Raw genomic sequence first — 21462 nt, 5'->3', positions numbered from 1 at the left:
CTGTTAACCAGGTCGGAAATACGGGGGAGAGGATACGCGTCGAGCTGCGTAAACCTGTTGATGGTCTGACTGTAATCGATGACCATCCGGTTTTTCTCCCCAGTCCGAACTACCAGCACTTGGGCTCGCCAGGGACTGTTGCTGGCCTCGATAACTCCTTCCTTAATGAGCCTCTGGACCTCGGACCCGATGAAGGTCCGGTCCTGGGCACTGTATCGTCTGCTCCTAGTGGCGACAGGTTTACAATCTGGGATGAGATTAGCAAACAAGGAAGGGGGGTCCACTTTGAGGGACGCGAGGCTGCAAACAGTAAGAGAGGGAATAGGGCCGCCGAATTGGAAGGTCAAGCTCTGCAGGTTGCACTGGAAATCCAGGCCCAAGCGTGCCGGAGCGCAAAGACGGAGAAGGTTGAGGAGTTTGAAGTTTTTGAAAACCCTCCCCTGGACCGTGAGGTCCGCTATGCAGCACCCGGTGATTTGGACGGAATGCAAACCCGAGGCCAATTCAATCTTATGCTTAACTGGATGGATGGGGAGCGCGCAGCGTCTTACCGTGTCAGGGTGGACAAAGCTTTCCGTGCTCCCGGAGTCCAGCAGGCATCTCGTTTTGTGTCCGTTGAGCTGGATCGTTGTCGTAGTCTTGGCGAGCGAGCGTGGTCGCGACTGGTTGAGTTTGATTGAAACAAGTCGTGGCGAGAGTTCCAGATCCTCCTCGGTGGCAGAGTAATCGCCGGCAGGGCCTTCCGTGTTGGCCCAAGATGGCGGCTCCCAGTACCCGCACGTGGAATCGGGGTCCCAAGATGGCGGTGCCCATGGACCGAACGTGGAGCTGGGGCCCCAAGATGGCGGCGCCCGTGGGAACCTCGTGGCGGCTGGGGGCAGTGTCAGTGGCGTCTGCGGGCCGGTCGGGGCAGCTGGGAGCGCGGGTCGGGAGGACCATGGGGCTGTTGCGGGGGCCGGGAGGCGGGCCGGAGAGGTTGGTGCGCAGCGCTGGGCCCTAGGGTGGCCCGGGGGGGGGGGGCGATCCGCGGTCGCTGCGCGGAACAGCAGCGACCGACTTGGTCTGGCAGACCACAGCATAGTGGCCCTTCTTCCCGCAGCTCTTGCACAGAGTGGAGTGGGCCGGGCAGCGTGGGCAGAGGTGCTTGGAGAGGCCGCAAAAATAGCAACGGGGCCCCGCTAGTTTGTCGGACGGACCCGCAGCGCAGGTTTGGGGGGGGTCGGGGTCCACGGAGGACGGGGGTGGCCCGTGCCATGAAGTCCAGGGAGGTTGCAATGGTCCGTGCCTCAGCTAGGCTGAGGATGTTCTTCTCCAGCAATCGTTGGCGGATAGAAGGGGACTACATGCCAGCAACGTAAGCGTCTCTAATTAAAAGTTCCATGTGCTCAGTCGCCGAAACCTGGAGACATGCGCACATTCTCCCTAGAGCTGCGAGGGCCTGGTAAAACTCGTCGAGTGACTCCCCAGGGAACTGTTGTCTAGTCGTCAAGAGATGCCGTGCGTATACTTTGTTAACCGGCCGGAGAAAGTGTCCTTTGAGAATCTCCATGGCCGCATCAAAATCGCTTTCGTCCTCAATCATTGAATATACCGCCGTGCCCACGCATGAGTGGAGTTTCTGCTCCTTGTGGGCTTGCCGGCTGCAGTTGTCAGGTAACTGTTGAAACACGCCTGCCAGTGTTTAGACGCATTTGAAGCATGCGGGCTGGTGCGGAGGCAGTCAGGCTTGATTCCAAAATTCTAGCTGATTAAATTGATGTACCATCAATTGGACTCGAGACACGATGAAGATCCAAACTGTGGCTTTAATCAGCTCGTTGTTAGCCCGGTGGTCGACTACAGAGAAAGGCCGACCGCCGGGAAACCTGAGTACTTATACCCCGCCTCCGTCTACTTGCCTCTCGACCAATTGGTGAGCAGTCACATGACTAGTCCCAGCCAATCGTACGAGAGGCACATGACCAGCCAGAGCCAATGGGAAACCAATGCTCTGCACCAATGGCAGTGCTCACATTCATACCAGCACAACCACCAGTTGACGGGCCTGGATTTCGCAGGCGACATCACCTTGCTGGCCGAAGAATCACCCACACCCCTAGACCCGAGCACCACTCTCAAGAGTAGTGGCACCAAAACTGTTTTACGCATCAGTTACAAGAAGACAAGATCGTGATGATTGGATGGTAAAGGCTCTCCCATCACCATCGGGCAACAGAACACTGAGGATGTCGACCACTGCTCCGACCTGGGAAGCAACGTGTCCAGGGCGGACGATGTACACAAGAATCGGCAAAGCAGCATCAGCCTTCCAAAGACGTGCAGGTTAGGTGGATTGGCCATGCTAAATTGCCCCTAGTGTCCAAAAAGGTTAGGGGAGGTTATCAGGTTATGGGGATAGGGTGGAAGTGAGGGCTTAAGTGGGTCGGTGCAGACTCGATGGGCCAAATGGCCTCCTTCTGCACTGTATGTTTTATGTTATATGTTCCAGCAGGTCCACATGGTCTGTGCATCCATCACCATCAACATGGTCATGAAGCCACAACTCTATTAAGTCCACAGTAGTGCCAACCACAACAATACCAGTGAGGCATGGAGGAGAACAGCAAAGGTGTCACGTAGGATGGACGTCTTTCCCCAGCACTTGGTATCACACTGGAGAGAAGACATCCCCAATGAAGAAGTGCTACAGAGGTCTGGTCAGAGGCTCTGTGGGACATTGTGATGAAGAGACTACTGAAGCAGCAGGGGACTTATTTTGCCTCCCACATGTACTGCCTGAGTGGCAATAGAATGGACACCACCAGAGGGAAGAAGAAGACAGGGCCGAAGAAGACCTGGTGAAGCACATTTAAGGAGGACCTTCAAGAGCCAAGCACCCCCTGGACTGGAGGAAAAGAGATTCTTGATGGACTGGGGCTGGTAGAGAAGTCTTGCTGCCAATCATCCCACACGGGACCGGGGGAACTAATCAAAGTAAGTTTACTATAGGGTATAGTTAGACCCATCCAATTATATAAAGGGAAAGTAGTCTTCCTGATACCACAATTCTGGAACATGCTTAAACATCTGGGGCTGGATTCTCCGATCCCTGACCCGAAATCGCGTTCGGCAAGGGGATGGAGAATCCACGATGATGACAGAATCGGGGGCAGCGATGTGTTCGCAATGCTCCGCCCCCTGAAAAGCGACGTACTCTATTGTAGACTGCACGCTGCATCCACGGCCTCAGGCCATTGCCTGAGGCCCGCCTCACGATGCTCCGTCCCTGACCGGACGAGTTCCCGATGGCGTGGGACACGTGTGGTCTCACCCGTCGGGAACTCAGCATGGCGGCTGCGGACTCAGTCCACAGCTGGGGGGAGGACCGATCTGCGGGCGGGGGGGAACTTCATTCGGGGCTGGAGGCACTGTCAGGGACAGTCCGGGGCGCGCAAGCCAGCCAAAGGACGATACTATTTTTGCGGTCTGGGTCTGTGGGCTGCATCCACCATGAACGCGCAGCCACTGCAGGCTGCCGTGCGCAAGCGCGGCCATGAACGCGGCAATGCTCCGGGCCGTATCGGCAGCTAGACTGGGGAGCTCTATGCTGCCTGGCTGCGAGCCAGCTCCCCTCCCACTCCGCCAGGAGGGAATCGGAGGCCGTTTTGCGACAGTTTTCCTGCCGTAAAACACCACCATTTTCATGCTGGCGTGGGGACTTAGTCTCTCAAATGGAGAATCCAGCCCCTCATTTCAGTAATAGATTGCCAAAGCTAATTTTCCAAGTTGTTCTCATGCTAAGATCTTGTATTATTGATGTCTGCAGTTCAAATTCAAGGTTTGTTATCAAAGATTTTTTAAAAAATTCAACACAAGTTATCAGAAAATTGCTCGATTAAGCAGGTGCTTAGAATAGTTCTCTCAGCTTGGACTGTGTGTAGGTGTAATTCCTGCCAGAGATATTACATTTCAACAGTAATAACAATCAGAGCAAACAGCTTTTAAGAAGGAATAGTAATATTGGCATTTTCTATCAGTAGGAAAGATACACAACCTACAATAGTTAACTTCACATTTATTCAATAGCAAATGCCAAGAACCTGACTCATCACCACATTAATTGATTGTTCGTTATTGAAACCTTTGCCAACAACTACTCCCCATTGAGTCCCATTCTGCTGTATCGTTATTATTGATATTCAAAAACAGAATGGCTTCATAGTATACATAGGTAATAAAACCAATGAACATTTTACAGGGTGAATATCAAAATTCCTAAAAAGCAATCTATGTATTTCTTAAAAATGAAACAAAAGGTTTCCCAATTGTGCCAAGTCTTGTTTGTATTATGGAGACGTTGGACTGAACTACCTGTTTCTGTGCTGAAAATACTTTGTAGCAGTATTTCTTGCTTGTATTTTACATTTTTAAAATGGCAGATGACTGAGAATAGTTTCAAGGAGCTCACTTTCTTTTTTAATGTAAGCTTGCCTGTTGGTACCTCGACCACAGCCGCCACCGAAGGCTTTTGCGTGGAGAACCTTTTCCATTACACTCACCTTGACTTTTGACACAGAGCCTAAAAACAGGCCCCAATGCCTGTTTTAAGTGACCACCCAGGGTATCTGCCGAGCGAACTCAACAAATATGGTGCGTCTTGAGACAAGGGGCAGTTCCATCACAGGACCGTATGTCGCAAAATTGGTTATTTCTGCATTGCTTTCTGCCTGAAGAAGAGTGCAGCAAGGTCCAATAATTCCCTAATAGCAGAGGGTAAAATAGGGCAGCTACACTAGCTCTCCCTCCACTGAACGTTAGAGGGGTTCCCTATGCAGTTGCCCATTGAAGGCAAAATGGTAAATGCACTTCTTATGTCGACATATAAATATTGCATTCACAGTCATGATATCAACAACAGTAAATAAAAATCTTCTCCCCATGGATTTCATACTATCACTATCATTATGGGGAGCAGCACATGAATATAGCATTGTTACCTCTCCCACTTCTAACTTTTGCATCAAGTATTCTCAGCTTGGCAGCCCAAAGCACACTATGACCAAGTTGGGAATTTTGCATCAGATAATCCCTGCTGGGCCAATTTGCCTTTTTTTTTTAAATTGCGTACTCTCTGGGTTATTTCTTTGGAATCCCACGAAGCAGTTTGCCAAATTAGTAGCAATTGGTGACACAGTGATGGACATTTAGTTTGCTGTGGCTATCTGTCTAATGGGAGCCTGATTAAAAAGAGACGCATTTTGCTTTGGGCCAGATGTCACAGAGCCAACATGAGAGGGCCACCTTCCCTTCTGTCTGAGCAATGTTCAAATGCAGATTCCAGAAATGAAAGGCCAGGATTGTTTTCATTCCCACCACATAACCGATTTCGGAATTGTGCCCTAATCATAAACTGATCTCTTGATCACTTTCTTTATTTAGTGGTTGTCCAGTAATCTGACTAAATTATTTAACTCTGTGTGCATGTGTGTGTGGGGTATGTGTGAAGTTTGTATGTGTGTATGTGTGTTTGTGTGTGCATTTATGTGTATGTGTGTCTTTATGTATGTTTCTGTGTTTTTATATATGTTTGTGTGTGGTGTGTGTATCTGTGTGTATGTTTATATATATTTGCGCGTGTGGTGTGTGTGTGTCTCTGCGTATGCCAAATGTTTGAGCAGCACAGTAGCACAAGTGGGTAGCACTGTGGCTTCACAGTGCCAGGGTCCCAGGTTCGATTCCCCGCTGGGTCACTGTCTGTGCGGAGTCTGCACGTTCTCCCCGTGTGTGCATGGGTTTCCTCCGGGTACTCCGGTTCCCTCCCACAGTCTAAAGACGTGCAGGTTAGGTGGATTGGCCATGATAAATTGCCCTTAGTGACTAAAAAGGTTAGGAGGGGTTATTGGGTTACGGGGATAGGGTAGAATTGAGGGCTTAAGTGGGTCGGTGCAGACTCGATGGGCTGAATGGCCTCCTTCTGCACTGTATATTCTACGTTCTAAAGGTATAAAGATACATTCAAGGCCGCCGTAAAATACGGGGGCATTAACACCACTGACTGGGATGAGAAGACTGTGGACCGTTCGCATGACTCCACTTGGTCCATCAAGGCATGAGCCACTTCGAGGCTCAGCAATTTGACAGCAAGGCTGAATGGCGGCAGCAGAGGAAGGAGAGGGAAGCCAACCCAAGGCTGTGAATTCCACTCCCCCCCGCTGCAGAAGAACTTGTGGATCCAGAATTGGGCTCCTCAGTCATTTGAAAACTCACCCAAGTCTGACGGCATCATCCTCGATTTTGAGGGACTGCTGACAATCTGTGTATGTACGCGTGTGGTGTGTGAGCACGTGTATGTTTGCACACACGCACGTATGTGTATGATAGAGGATTTCAATGTATATCAAATTTCCGCATGAATCCAGTGGTGAGGCCGTGGAATGCCCTACCTGCAACAGTAGTGAACTCGCCAACATTGAGGGCATTTAAAAATTTATTGGATAAGCATATGGATGATAAGGGCATAGTGTAGGTTAGATGGCCTTTAGTTTTTTTCCATGTCGGTGCAACATCGAGGGCCGAAGGGACTGTACTGCGCTGTATCGTTCTATGTTCTATGTTCTATAATGTGGTTACAATTAATAATGTAAACAACTAATTGTGGTAGAGTGGACATGCCAATCAGTGCAATAAAAAGACAAACAGACCAAAAGAGATACATTCTTACTGCCAACCATACAATGTGGCTGTCCCTGAAGTGTGTGAATTGTTGATTCTGGAATTAATGTTTGCGCATGATTTCAATCAGTCAATATTCTGTTTCTTTGGCTCCTCCTTATTTCTGTAATCTCACGTCGTTCCAAAACCTCCTGCGATATGTGCGTTCCTCTAATTCTGGCCTCTTGGTGCTTCCCAATTTTAATTACTCTGCCTTTGCTGTCTGATTCTTTACTTGCCTCGGTCCCAAGTTCTGGAATTCCCTCTCTCTTTCCTCCTTTCCAACATGCCTTAAAGCATAACCATCTTTCACCAAGCTTTTGGTCTTCTGAATTAAATTTCCTTCCAGGGCTGATATGTTGTTTTATAATGCTCCTGCGAAGGGCCTTGGGATGTTTCATGCATTAAAGGTGCAAAATAAATATAAGTTGATGTGTTTCCGTAGCAATATTCCCAACCTACATGTGTGCGCAACACAGAACTGTTGTCTTACACAGACAACAAGTGATTAATTGCTTCATGTCAGCCATTTCCAGAGAGAGCTTGAAGAACTTGCAATTTTCTACCCCTCTCCATCTGTTCTTTTTTATTACTGCTTCTATCATTTTATACATTTTGCACCACGAGTTGAAAAACCCTAAAACTTAGCTGTCCTAAATAATTACAAAAATATCAATGTGGGCAATGACTTTGATTGTTCTTTGACAGTCACGGTAGAGAGTAAAGTTTAAATATTAATAAAGATCTACTGCAGTAGCTTTGGAGTCTATAACATGTAAAATCATCAGGCTGCGATATTTATGACATTGATGAGTTGATTTGGGGAAGAAGTCGACTTGTTCAGAAGGAAAGAGAGATGAATTATACAGTCAGATGTCTTTCAACAAAAGTAGCTTGTATTTATATAGCATTTTTAATATAATGGAACATCCTGCCATACTTCAAAAGAGTGTTATAATGCAAAATATGGCAGCTAGTCCAGATTACGGTTAGGAACAAAAGTTTGGTTAAAGAGATAGGAGGCGAAATTCAATGCAACGGCCAACACCGGAGTGAAACCCGGAGTGTTTCACTCCTGTGTCGGAGGCTGCTCCTCGCCCCCTATTCTCCCCCCCCACTCCGGGGGGCTAGGAGCGGCGTTGCGAGAAACTCGGCCGCCGGGCCTTGACACTTGCGTCAAAGCGGCGCGCCGAGAATGACGCGGCTGGCGGCGCCTAAGTGACATCAGCCGCGCATGCGCAGGTTGGCCGGCTCCAACCCGCTCATGCGCAGTTGCCGTCTTCCCCTCCGCTGCCCCGCAAGACGTGGCGCCCTGATCTTGCGGGGCGGCGGAGGGGAAAGAGTGCGTCTCTTAGAGACGCCGGCCAGACAATCAGTGGGCACCGATCGCGGGCCAGTCACCTAACGAGCACGCCCGTGGTGTTCGATCCTCTCTCCGCCCCCCACAGGCCCCACATTTACCTGTCGCGCGATGTTCACGCCGGCAGCGACCAGGTATGGTTGCCGCCGGCGTGAACCCATCGGGGTCGTCAGGCTGCTCAGCCCATCCTGGCCGGAGAATCGCCGGTCAGCGGGAAAAACGGCGTGAGCCGATTCTCTGAACGGCGTGTCGCGTTCCATTTTGGGGGGGGTGGGAGAATCGCGGGGGGTGCCAGAGCGGCCCTCCCGCGATTCTCCCACCCGGCGTGGGGAGCGGAGAATCACGCCCAGGGTTCAAGGAGTATCTTAAAGGATGAAAGAGGGAGCAAGGCGGACAATTTTAGGGAGAAAATTCCAGAGCTTAGAGTCATGGCAGCTGAAGGCATGGCCAACAGAAGCTCTTGTTTCTCTTCCCGCATCAGGCGACGCACAAGGCAGGCTTTTACCTGTTCCCATAGCCAGTTATCCCTGGAACAGGCCACTAGCCTGTTGCCAGAGGCTAATAGATTGAGAGGTGCCACTCTGCATCAAGCATGGCTGACCGGGAGTCTCTCTCACTCTTACTGTGGCGTGTTTGGAAGAATTTTGCAGGATGATACTCAAACTGTTTGGACACGTTATGAACACAACTTCCTTGGCTGTCAAGTCCTTGAATGGGACTCAAACCCAGAGCTTCTAGCGGTGAAACTACTCACTGAGCCACAAGACCCCCTCACCATCAACACTGGACATCCAGAACTGGGGAAAGTCATCGATGAAGGCAAGTTCTTTATATTTAATGTTTTCTTTTCTTATTTCTGGAGACAGCGTGTCAAATAAATCCAAACGTTGGGGTTCTGAACCTTTGGAGGCAGCTCTGCTGTCTTGTCTAATGCAGAAGTGCCGAAATCATGTCCTTGCCATCAGATATTCTTCCATACTTTGAATCAAATGCCTGACTGAGCATTATATGAGTGGAATACAAACAGAACAAAAAGACTTCCTATGTCTTATTTGTGGATGAAATGAACCTGCACGGTCTCAGACCTGTGAGGATTGAATATTTAAACAGTTTGATGCTAGAGTGTTCAGGTCTCTAGCCTCGAATGCCTGTCTTGCAACCAAACAGCTGTTAGATAATACAATGAATACAATGAATCTTGGTGAAAAGAGAGACAAGTCACTGAAGCTTTTTGTCTTGCTCTCATAAGGACAAACAAAAGAACATCAAATTTCAAACACTTGCAACAATTTATACTGCAGGATGGAAGGGTGTGCATTGGTCAACTTCAATTGGTTGAGGCATTTTCATGGAGATAAGCATTCTTGTGTTTATCCTGATGTGTGTAAGATGAAAAGCATTAGTAACTTGTATTTCTTTCCAGCAATATTCATGTCACCTAACCCTTCAAATGGCCTGTTCACTGAAGCCAAAGTGTAAATGCTTATATTATGTGAACAACAGGTACCAGACATTGAAACCATGTACATGTCACTTCTAGTGCTTAGTTCCACTGATTCTCCCTTTTCTTCAATGTTAAAGCCTTTCTCCCATATCAATATATTGTTCCAATATCTAGCAATGAGAAAAGGTAATGTGCAAATACAAAGTTGACGTATTTGCTTCAATGCGCATTTATTCGCAATCAATACCGAACTACAAATGGAGCCAAGTTACCACTGACAGTTACTAAAGTTAACAGGTAAATAACCTGCTTCCATATCATATTAAGACCTGTGATAATGGCACAAGCTCCTTTTGTGAGTCGCACAGAGTTGGCAAGTGTATTTGCTATTCAGAAAAGGTTATGGAGAAGTGATAGGCCAATTTGACTGCACCTGATTTGAAACCACTACTCACTCACCTAAAAATGTTGTCAAATAATCCTCTTTTGAAGCCTTTTATGGTGCTATATAAATACATGATGTGGAGATGCCGGCGTTGGACTGGGGTGAGCACAGTTAGAAGTCTTACAACACCAGGTTAAAGTCCAACAGGTTTGTTTCAAACACTAGCTTTCGGAGCACTGCTCCTTCCTCCCATCTGAGGAAGAAGCAGTGTTGTAAGACTTCTTACTATATAAATACACGTTGTTGTTGCAAATAGAGCTTTCAAGGAAACTAGCAGGATGTAATACCTGCAATGATCATATTAGAGTTTATTTCTTTCATTATCTTGCAATGAATTTCAACAGCTCTCTGGAAAAGATCCAGAAAAACAAACACCGTACTTTGATGTTGCCAACTTTCCACCCCTTTGCTATTTACCTTACTCATTTCACTGAAGGTAGCTTCTCATCTCTTTTCTGAAATGTCTGTCGGCAACGGTCCATTAAGAAGCCAAAACAACAAAAGGTAGCTTTAACTCTCTGTCGATGATGTGGGCGAGGATATTTAGAAGCACACCTTGGGAGATGTAAATTGAAATACTGCAGATGATAGCGCCAGAGGAACAGTTTTGTTGGAGTTATGGAAGTTAATAGTGCAGAACACCCTCCTCTAACAGATGCAGCTCAAATGACAAGAGCACTTTAGATTATTAAACAACCATTTTATGATTTTTGCCAGTGTGCACGAAGGCTCCCCAATTTTCCCAAAACAATTTCCCGATAATATCTCAGTCCTTTGCCTTCCACTAAGGTGTTTGAAAGTGATGGGGTGGGGGGAGGTGCCCAGTAAAAAGGACCGTGATGAATAGTAAATTGGTTATCTGAACATTAAGAGGTGCAGATGGCAACATTTTGTAACTTTGATTATTTTTCTTCTCTTAAAAGAGCTACAGATGGTGACACTCCTTCACTAATACGTTGTACTCATGCCAGACCACAATGCATTATGTTAATAATGTTGATGATCTTACGATCATTCATTCCCTTGTGGCCCAGCTAATTATTTCATAAGGATTGCTTCTTTGAATATTTTTGGCTGTTGCTTCCATGATGAGTACCTAAGCTACCCACGTAGGTAAATTATATATCAGAGAACCTCCTGTAGTTCAAACACGGGATACAATGAAGAGCATGGTCTCATACGGATCTCACTCATCGTCATGTTGCGGTTTCTCTCTCCTCCTTCGGTTTTTTAATCTCTATTTCTCCTCCTCTTCTCTCTCTCTCTAGTGTTTTTTTCTGCTTCCCTCCCTGTCCTGTCTCCTTCAAGTTCTCCCACTGTCTTTTACATTTTCCTCCTTTTGGGTGAGAGATGGTTAGGTAATGCTTGGCGGAGAGTGGCGGTCGGCAGTATTTTCCAAAAAGGATAGTGGGCAACATATGTCCCTCAGCAGATCTCCTCACCATCCTGAATGCTCTCCCAATCCGATCATGCCTTCTACTCTCTCATGTTATAAAAGCAAATTACTGTGGATGCTGGAATCCGAAACGAAAGGGGAAATGCTGGAAAATCTCAGCAAGTCTGGCAGCATCTGTAGGGAGAGAAAAGAGCTAACGTTTCGAGTCCGATGCCAGACTTGCTGAGATTTTCCAGCATTTACCCTCTCATGTTACCACTATTCCCTCTACTTTCTACCACCTGGCTCCCATCACTACCTCTATTCACTCCCAACACCACTCTTAACTGTTGCCCTTTGAATGAGCTGCCTGGTTCCTCTCCTTTCCTTCACTCCACTCTTACCACATCATTCTCCCTCCATTTACTTTCCCTTCACTCCCATTCACTCTTCACAAGGACAATATGCTTCCTTCCCTCATGCACCCCTTGCATCACTTTTCCTCAAAGGTATGCTGTTTACTAATAAAATTCAATTTGTTTTTAAAGGTAGGAATCAAATTAGGATGAGGAAAAACATACTGGTCTCAAAATCTGCACTCAGTGTAACTCGACTTTGGGTGTAGCTGGCGGGGCAGGTGTCGATGGGATAGATTTTAGGGCAGACGCCATTACATTAGTGTCCGCTTTATCTGGACAGCCCCGGAATTCTTTGCGGGTGCAGGAACAACTGGTTTACTTGGAATGGACCAAAGAGAAAATGACTAACCGAATTCCGCTGCCCCTACCACTCACTCACTCCTCCTTTTTTAACACTCCTTAACACCTACCTCCCCAATCTAGATTTTGGTCACTTGTCGTAATATTTCCTGTGTTTATGTGTCAGGTATTATTGGATAATCTTCCTGCAAAGGGCCTTTTGATGTTTTACTCCGTTAAAGGCACCAAATCAATGCAAATCGTTGCTGTTGACCCCAATTTGTTCCAGTTGACAGTCCATTGTAATCAAGCAGTTACGGGAGGTTGAAGCACCACGTTTTATTGAACAAGGCCACATCTTAGTTAGGTGTCAGATGTTAGGATGGAGCACATTTCCCCAGAGAACAGTTCATTTCTGGAACAGGCTATAGTGGATGACAACTTATTGAATTCCTTTAAGCAAGAGCTAGGTTTGATTCTGGTTGAGCGGGGGTGGGGGAATGTGGAAATGGATACCTTACAATATGTAGGTACTTTGGGCATCACTGGCTTTGATTTTTGTGTGATCACGTGGTGTTGTCAACTTCCGGCAAATAATCTACCATCAACACATAAATAAACCCAGTACCACATCACCAACAAGAATAACACGTACTACACATAATTATACTGAGTTTTCATCCCATATCATTAATTTGATACACATGTGAGCAAACAAAAATACAAATATATTCCAATGTCATGCATTTCTCAAAGTGGAACTTTAAAATGTGCCTGATTGCTTATATTTTTATTATCAAATGTCAAAAACCAATATAATGAAAGGAATTGCATTTCTACAGCACCTTTTATGACCTTTAGATATTCCAAAGTGCTTTAAAGTCAGTGAAGTAATTTTGAAGTTTAGTTACTGTTGTAATATTGGAAAGATGCCCTGACAGAACACCTCAGTAGTCTGAACAATACTGGTTCATGTATTAGAACATAGAACAGTACAGCACAGAACAGGCCCTTCGGCCCTCGATGTTGTGCCGAACAATGATCACCCCACTTAAACCCACGTAACCCGTATACCCGTAACCCAACAATCCCCCCATTAACCTTACACTACGGGCAATTTAGCATGGCCAATCCACCTAACCCGCACATCTTTGGACTGTGGGAGGAAACCGGAGCACCCGGAGGAAACCCACGCGCACACGGGGAGGACGTGCAGACTCCACACAGACAGCGACCCAGCCGGGAATCGAACCTGGGACCCTGGAGCTGTGAAGCATTGATGCTAACCACCATGCCACCGTGAGGCCCCATATTGTACAGAGTATTGTAGTACAAATCCTGTGCTGTGCTGTGCTTCACATTCTAGTCAATTGCTTTCATATCTATCCATAAACCACTCAGCTTTTCTGATTTCTGCAGTAAAATTTTGCAAATGGATTCCAGCCCTTACAGAGTGATGATGTCATTTATGGGGCTGGAATGGGTGGGTCAAACAATATCCCTTTCTAGTCCAGATATCAAGGTCGGCGATGGAACATTGGAACCAAGACTGATGTCTGATTTGGTGGCCGGAGACAGACAAGTCGGCAGTAATGCTGGTGACTGAAAGCTAGCATGGCTCATTAGTAGCCTATGAATTTTCTCACTTGGATCGAGGTAACTCACCTACCAAGGCTCCATCATAGGAGTATCCAATCTATAGCTCAGCTAAGTCAACTTAATTCTGTTTTGTTTCTTTTAGTTGCTTTTTTTAATATAGTCACTTGGAAAGGGCTGTTTATGAGCGGATAAATCCTAGACCACATTAGATCTGTTTGGATCTCATGTTTCTTGGTTTCTTGGTACCTACAAATTAATGAGAATACTGAGTTAAATCTGTAGCTCCCCGCTCCCTGGGGCCCAGCAGCACTCATTGGCAGCCCATGATGACAAGAGTTGGGCACTCTGGACTGATGGATCACTGGAACTAGTTAGACAAGCAGGGAGAAGCTTACCAGAGCTCTGTGCTGATGACAAGTTGCTGTAGTGCATCTTGTTAATGGTGCATACTGCTGCCACTGTGAATCAGTGGTGGAGGGAGTGAACATCTAAGGTGATGAATGGGGTTCCAGCCAAATGGGCTGCTTTGACCTGGATGGTATCAAGATTTGTGAGTACTGTTGGATCTGCGTTCATCCAGGCAAATGAAGAATATTCCATCACACTCCTCACTTGTGCCTGGACAATGCTGGACAGGCTTTGGGGAGTCAGGATGTGGGTAACTCATCGCAGTATCCCCAGCCTCTGCCCTTCCCTTGTAGCCACAGACTTTATATGGCAGGTCCAGTTTAAATGGTTGATCTACTTATGTCTCACTTACCCAAGTCCTGGGTCTGTGCAAGGGAGACTGCATGCATGGCAAAAAGAGACTCCAGTGCAGCTTCTCCTTTAGTTTGGCTTGAAAGTTCTTACTTATATTGATTGATCTCCGCACAGACCTAGCACTCAATTTATCCGCAGGAAAGTCTCAGTGGAATCCCACAATAGTTAATTGATCCATCCATCATCAATGCGCTGATGTGATCGACTAAACTGGCTGTCAGTTGCAGAGGCAACATGCACCACACAGGTTGACTCTTGTATCCTGCTGTACCCTTCAGTTTCCACCATTTCCTTCAGGTGTGCAGAGACGCGGCCTCGCCAGACATTAAGAAATTGACAATTGAAAAATCCCCAGCTACAAAATCAGAACCTTTGTCTTGTAGCTCACACAAGAAGAATTCTATTGAGCAGCTGAAGGAAAGTAAAGTACTCTACTCAATTTAAAATGGCACCAATTGACCAGAGGCTAAAGGCTAAAACAGATTACCTCACCGAAAGCAATGCTCACATCATTGCACTCCTACAACACATTAAACTAATACAGAAACTCATCATTTGCAAGCCTGCTGATCGATCCCATAAATATTTTTGACAACCAACCAATCTGCTATTTGCTATCAAATAATAACTTAGTTAAATGCAAAATAGCAGCAGCAATCTGCAATATGAAGACCATCAGCATTTTTATCCATAACCCTTCATTTTCCAGACATGCCAACTCCTGCAAATCTAATCAAAGAGATGCATATTTCTCAGTAAAGTTAAACCGTATTCATATTTGTGCTACTGAATGATCAAATCTCAACATGTATTTTCTTTTCTGAAAAGAGTCACATGATGCACCTGGACCAATACCTCTCTCTCACTCTCTCTCTCTCTCTCGTGCTCTCCCCCCCCCCCCCTCCCCTACCTGACAGGTAATGAGTGGGAATAGGTAAAGAGGTGTTTTTGTCCTCCCTTCACCTGCGCCTCCCCTAAACACCTCCTACCCCACCGGGTTGAGGGGTTAAAGCAAATAACGAACATTTAAATTTCAGGAGGGTGGGTGGCTGGTCAATGAACCACCATGCACACCACAACCAAACATGGTGTCCATTTCGCCATCAACCTCCATTGACCAATGGAAACCAAACTTGCACGTTGTCGACATCCCAGTCCCATAACATCCTCAGCCTAGGTCTGCGCCATTAGTGCTGGCTGCCAAAGGAAAAGAGGGCCGGACCAGCTCTGCCAAGCTTTGTTGTGATTCCTCCCCACAGTGCCAACACCTTCCAGCTCTTAAAAGGGAAACCACATGCTCAGAATGCAATGCGGATTCTTGTGACTGCAAGTTGCATGAGATCGCCCTTGAAGCTTTTTTCCAATAAGCCAACAAGGAGGCATTGGGGTTTCCCTCAGACAAGGGTGCCCCCTATTTTTTTAATAGACCTAACAAAAAATAAACAATAAAACAAACTTAAAAGATGTCTAGGTGTCATTCCAATCACTTGCCACCATAACCTTAAGCTGAGATGTATCGCAACATGGTGAGAACATGGGGTTGGTGCTAACAAAGGGGCTAGTTTAGCACAGTGGGCTAAACAGCTGGCTTGTAACACAGAACAATGCCAGCAGCGCAGGTTCAATTCCTGTACCGGCCTCCCCGAATAGGCACTGGAATGTGGCGACTAGGGGCTTTTCACAGTAGCTTCATTGAAGCTCACTTGTGACAATATTATTATTATTATAACAGGCAGGATTTTTCAATGGGGTTTTCAGCTCTCACCCCTGTTAGAAATTAAATCAGCCACTTTACAAATCAACTGTGCCAGTCTGTGTTGGTTTGCGGTTGGGGGAAAACGAAGCAACTCATGAGCCATAAACACATCTCTAAAAGAGTTTCTCTCCTAATTTATGAGATGATGGGACTGGCATTATTGATTTGCCAACCAATCTACTTTGCATTTGCATTGAGATTAATTTCTAATTCAGATGTTCATTGTTCATGGTTTTTCTATTTTTGTTCTTGAGTTTAAAAGAAAGACTCCTCTGTTTATCTGTGGAAGTGATTAGAAGCAATAGGTAACAGGGGTGCAAGTGGCATTTGACCCTAGGCTGATCAAAAACTTAAATTGTTCATTGATCCGTCAATTCTTTGGGAAGAGAGGTTTTGTCAGGCAACTGTGCCACCCATGTAGCCCCACCCCCTCCCCACCCCAAAATACTTTTCAATGTTTTTTGTAGTTCATCAACTAAATGAGGGCTTTCATTCGCAGCCTAAGGACATCCCTATATCTTGGCTCGAGTCTCCCAAGAGGCAAAATCCTCCTTCCGCAATGGCAGGAATTTGAGAGTGTAAAAATAGAAACAGTAAACCATCATTTTACATTTCACAGATCCCTCCAATTAGTTTAAAGCTCTGTGCTTTGAATTAACTGCATTGTGGTTAGATATCTATGTTTTCAAAAGTTGCAGTCACGATTTATGCTCATTCTTTACACTGTTGCCACAAGATCATTATTCTATCCCAACAACTGAAGGCCAGTAATGAACAAGCATGAGGATTAACGGTGGGAATTAGAAATAAAGTGAGAAAGTGAACTATTTGTCAACAACTGAATGAGGGCGAGAGAATAAAAGTAAGGTTTCGTCTGCAGGGTTACCCTTTGATCTGACCTCAGCTAACCCGTCTTTCTAGAAACATTAAGCTGCCCTGATGTTTTGGGGAATGAACAGTTGACCGCACATTTCCTCCTCTCATTTTAAAACAAAAAGCTCCATTTCTGCAGACCAAATACAATGTGGTTTAAAGCAATCATAACGGTTGAAAGCTGACCATTTCAGAATGCCTGGCCTCTCAGCTGTTTTTATTTTGCCTCCACATTCCCCAACAGCCAGTTTGCTTCTATTTTAGGGCTTCAAGTCTGACAGACTTTGAGTCTATGGGCGTGATTTGCTGGACAATCAACACTGTTCCTGCACAATATTATAACAGGCTTTCAAGCAGGATGGAAATGAAAGTATCCCTAATCTTGTTGGTGGCGGGAAAAAAAATATTTATATAGCAAATAGTTCAGCAGTTAATCTTTCATGGCAAAGGCCCCTAATTTTTCATACTTCTAAGTCTATACATGCTTTAGACCAACGGATCTGCAGTCTGATTCCAAAATGATTATGCAGTCAGATTATTTGATTTCCTTACTTGCCACAAGTCCATAAATTAATGAACCTTTGCTTACCTGCACAGAGTCCTTGTATAAACTGGGATAAAAATTCTCACCTTGTTCTGATCTGTCCAGTAAAGGAACAATCCCTGCGGATCCACTTTTAAGGTAACAGGAGTTACAGTCGTGGAGTCCTGGCAACAAGGATTTTATAAAAAAGTCATGATACTTATTGTGACCATGTAACCTTTGAAAGTGTTAATGAATAACACTAATGACCTCCCTAGGTGAAAATTTCAAAGAGCATGTCACATGAGCAATCACATTTACACTTCTTGCAGTTGTAAAGCTCCTGCCCCAAGCACCTTCAGGCATATTATTGCATTAAATTTACTGTCTAAAAGCAAGTTATTGTCATTTTTCTTTTAAGCGCACCACATTGAGTAGCATTCACATTGTTAATGCCTCTGATATTCCTGGGATATTTTGAACACAAATTGATTTTGGCGTCAGTGGCTCTAAGCTACATAAAAGTCTTCAATAAAATGATAGTTAAATAGCAAGTGTTAATTGCATTCCAATTTCAATGAATAATATTTATTGATTGTTGGTTTCTATTTTACTTTAGCGGGGACAAGATATGTTGTAAGAATTTTTGCCAGGGTGGCTGCGCGCGCGTGTGTGTGTGTCTTGGGTGGTTTGTTCAAGTGGTCAGAAAGATGTTCGACCCTCAGACCTGCTGATGGGTTTAATCTCTCCGGTTGGTGCTCATCTTCGTACCATTTGTAAACGTGAATGCTCTTGCAGGGCAGCAAGAATATACTCGATGTTATCAAGAGACTGATTAGTGACCCTAGACATATAAACATGCTCTTAAAGCTGCTGTGGTCATTTTAAAATCACCCACTCCAGATTTCTTTTTAAAAAGGCTTGTTCTTCAAGCTCTCTCCAACCCCCAAATTCCTCTCAAATAACCAGACTGGATTTTTTGGATTGCATAATAACACAAAACATGCGAGTGTGAATGCACTTGTGAAAGCATTATTGCACTTCAGATTTCCGAATCTCAGAGACACACAACATAATTTGCCTCATTTCGGCTGAGTGAGCTGTGGGAAGCTGACTGTTATATTGCATCTTATATTGGGAGATTATCATTGAGCCGAATCAGTGTGGTCCATATCTGTCATTTATCCCACCCAGTGTAACACACACATCAAAACACACTCATATCCACATAGACCCGAGACAGGCAGGCTCAAATAGAGATCAAAACAGAATATGCCAGTAATAGTCAGATCACGCAGCATTTGTAGAGAGCGAAAGTTCATCTTTCATCAGGTCGGACTTCCAGGCACACAGACCCATAATACAGAGTCTCAAATCCACACAAACCCAGAGGCGCACACACAGACCAGCAGAGCAGACACATACATGCACAGGCTCAAATACACACAAACAGACATACAAACACACACACAGAAATACACATCCATACATCAAACACACACAATTCTACACAGACCAAAGCTGCACTCATACAAGTATACGCAGACCAAAGAATCACACACTAGTATACATAGACCAAAGACACACGAATGCATACACACAAGTATACGCAGACCAAAGACACACATACACACAAGTATACGTAGACCAAAGACACACATACACACAAGTATACGTAGACCAAAGACACACACAAACACATACACACAAGTATACAAAGATCAGACACACATGCACAGTACACATAGACCAGACACAAAAAACACATATACACAAGTATACACTGACCAAAGACACACATACACATATACACAAGTATACGCAGACCAAAGACACACACAAAAGCATGTACACAAATATGCACAGACCAACGACACATTCACACAAGTTGTACACAGACCAAAGACACAAAAGTATACACAAAGGATACACACAAGTATACAAAGACCAAAGGCATACATACAAGTATACACACACCAAAGACACGCATACATACAAGTATACAGAGACTAAATACACATTCACACAAGTGTACACAGACCGAAGGCACACGCACTATTAGACACAGCCAAAGACACACACTAGTAGACACATCCAAAGACACACACATACACTTAAGTATACACAGATCAAAGGCACACCGACACAAGTACACATAGGCTCTAATACACATAGCTGGTCGTATATTTCCAGCGAGAGATCTGATCGCCAGTCTACTGAAATGCACAGAAGACAAAGCTCCTTCAACGTCGCGCAGGCACTCCGCACACATTGCAAAAAAAGACACGAGTTGCATGGAGGTGAGCCGGCTCGGCAGCGATAAACAGAGATTAACACCTCCCCCGAGCAAAGGCATGGAAAGTGGAGGAAGCGGGGAGGAATTGGATGGAGGGTGCAATGCAGACCGTGGAGCTCACACAAGGGTGGGTCGAGGCCGGTGCACTCACACTGCTGCTGCTGCTGACATGAGACCACGGAGCTATTTTTAAAGCCCGCGTCCCTTTCACCCGCTCCACCCCCGGGAGCGGGGACAGATTGCGGAGAGACAGCTCCGAGCTCGCACCCTCTAGGTGAGAGGAGATGCCCGCTGCCTCCCCAAAGGCAGCAACTGCTGCTGCACCCAATGTACAGAGAGGAAAGAACACATGGATTATTTTAAAATAATAATAATACTAAAAGGGGGGCATCCTGTAATATTTACATCCAGTTTGAACTCGGAAATGAAATTACCACAGCAATCGCCTCCAAATAAAGCATCAGTTTCATAATCCCCCCCTCTTGGTTATTTCGGTATCAATACTCACATCATCCCATTTCATAAATTTGCTCCCCTTCTTTACGTTTTCAGGCACGGAGACAGGTTTGAGCTGAAGAGCGTGGACCCCAGGCTGTGCCCCAGCCATTTAAATACATCTAAACTTCCTTCAAGTCAATAAATTGTTTTTTTTTAAAATCAACAATGAACACACTCAGAAATACTAAGGCTAATTCAGATATCAGTTCCCCCCTTTTTTTAAATCCTCTATTTCCCCAGCTAACTGAATCAGTGACACATGCACACACACACATCAAAATAAAAACAGCCTAGTCTTATACTGGGATAGCCAAGTGAGGCACTCTCTATCTCCTCAACAGTCTTGGGAGAGGAACTCAGTCACTGAAGGGAGGGTGAGCGTTGAAAACTGCATCGAAGCTCCCGAGACGCCACGGGCAAAAGAGACCAACATTATTTTTTTTTAAAGCTACTGAGTGCCTGCCTCTACGTTCAGCAGAGCTCTCTCTCTCTCTCCCCCTCTCTCTCTCAGACACACACACGAGGTACACATGGATACAGTGTACAGCGACTCCTAGCTAACAGCCATTGTCACAACCAATAGCATCCCAGACTTAGTGCAGAAGATACCACCAGTTCCTCCAAAACATCTTTTAACTTGTGGAGGATTTTACCCACACGCCCCTCTAAATATATGTGGCCCGCACCTGCACGAAACAAAATGAGGCGTAATAATTTACCATCAGGGTAAATATTAACAGCTGCATTCAGAAGTTACACTGCCCTGATTTCGGATTTCTTTCAATCCAGTTGTACCAGAAGTCCTATTTAGCAGTTGATAAAACATGACTTATGTGGTGATTTTGTTTCGTAGAAAACCTTTTGTGTTCAACGATACACTCTAATGTGGGTGCTCCCTGGGCAATTAAGCTGTAAGACTGGATAGTCTAAATCCTGTTGGGTGACAGAATATCAGGGCTGAAGTTTGTGAAGAATTGGTCAACTTCCTCTGTTCCAATGGAGGGGGGGGGGGGGGAGAGGGCAACGTTTCCCATTGAAGAGTCTTAACTGCAGCAGAAAGTCTGCTTTGTGGGACTCCAAGCACTCAGAAGTCAATCAAAGACTTGTAGCAAGGCCTCAGCTGTGGGCTGGATGCACAGCAGA

At 45.5% G+C, this 21462-nt stretch overlaps 1 protein-coding gene across 2 annotated transcripts in view; it reads right to left on the bottom strand.

Moving 5' to 3' along the window:
* The window catches only part of LOC119971165 (1-phosphatidylinositol 4,5-bisphosphate phosphodiesterase beta-1), a 983652-nt gene extending 962844 nt beyond the window's left edge, over positions 1-20808 (bottom strand). The window contains exons 1-2 of one of the 2 annotated variants that reach the window (XM_038806377.1): positions 20330-20808; positions 17633-17710 (exon numbers count right to left, since the gene is read on the bottom strand). In XM_038806377.1, the coding sequence (XP_038662305.1) occupies positions 17633-17710; positions 20330-20428 (177 nt within the window). In that variant the 5' untranslated portion in view covers positions 20429-20808. The remainder of the gene's footprint in view (positions 1-17632; positions 17711-20329) is intronic. The other variant, XM_038806362.1, reaches the window with a different exon arrangement.
* Between the last annotated feature and the right edge of the window lie 654 nt (positions 20809-21462).

Source organism: Scyliorhinus canicula, chromosome 1 (genome assembly GCF_902713615.1).
Source record: "Scyliorhinus canicula chromosome 1, sScyCan1.1, whole genome shotgun sequence".
Classification (NCBI taxonomy): domain Eukaryota; kingdom Metazoa; phylum Chordata; class Chondrichthyes; order Carcharhiniformes; family Scyliorhinidae; genus Scyliorhinus; species Scyliorhinus canicula.
Note: the sequence above shows the minus strand (reverse complement) of the source record. Positions and strands in the feature narration are given on the sequence as shown.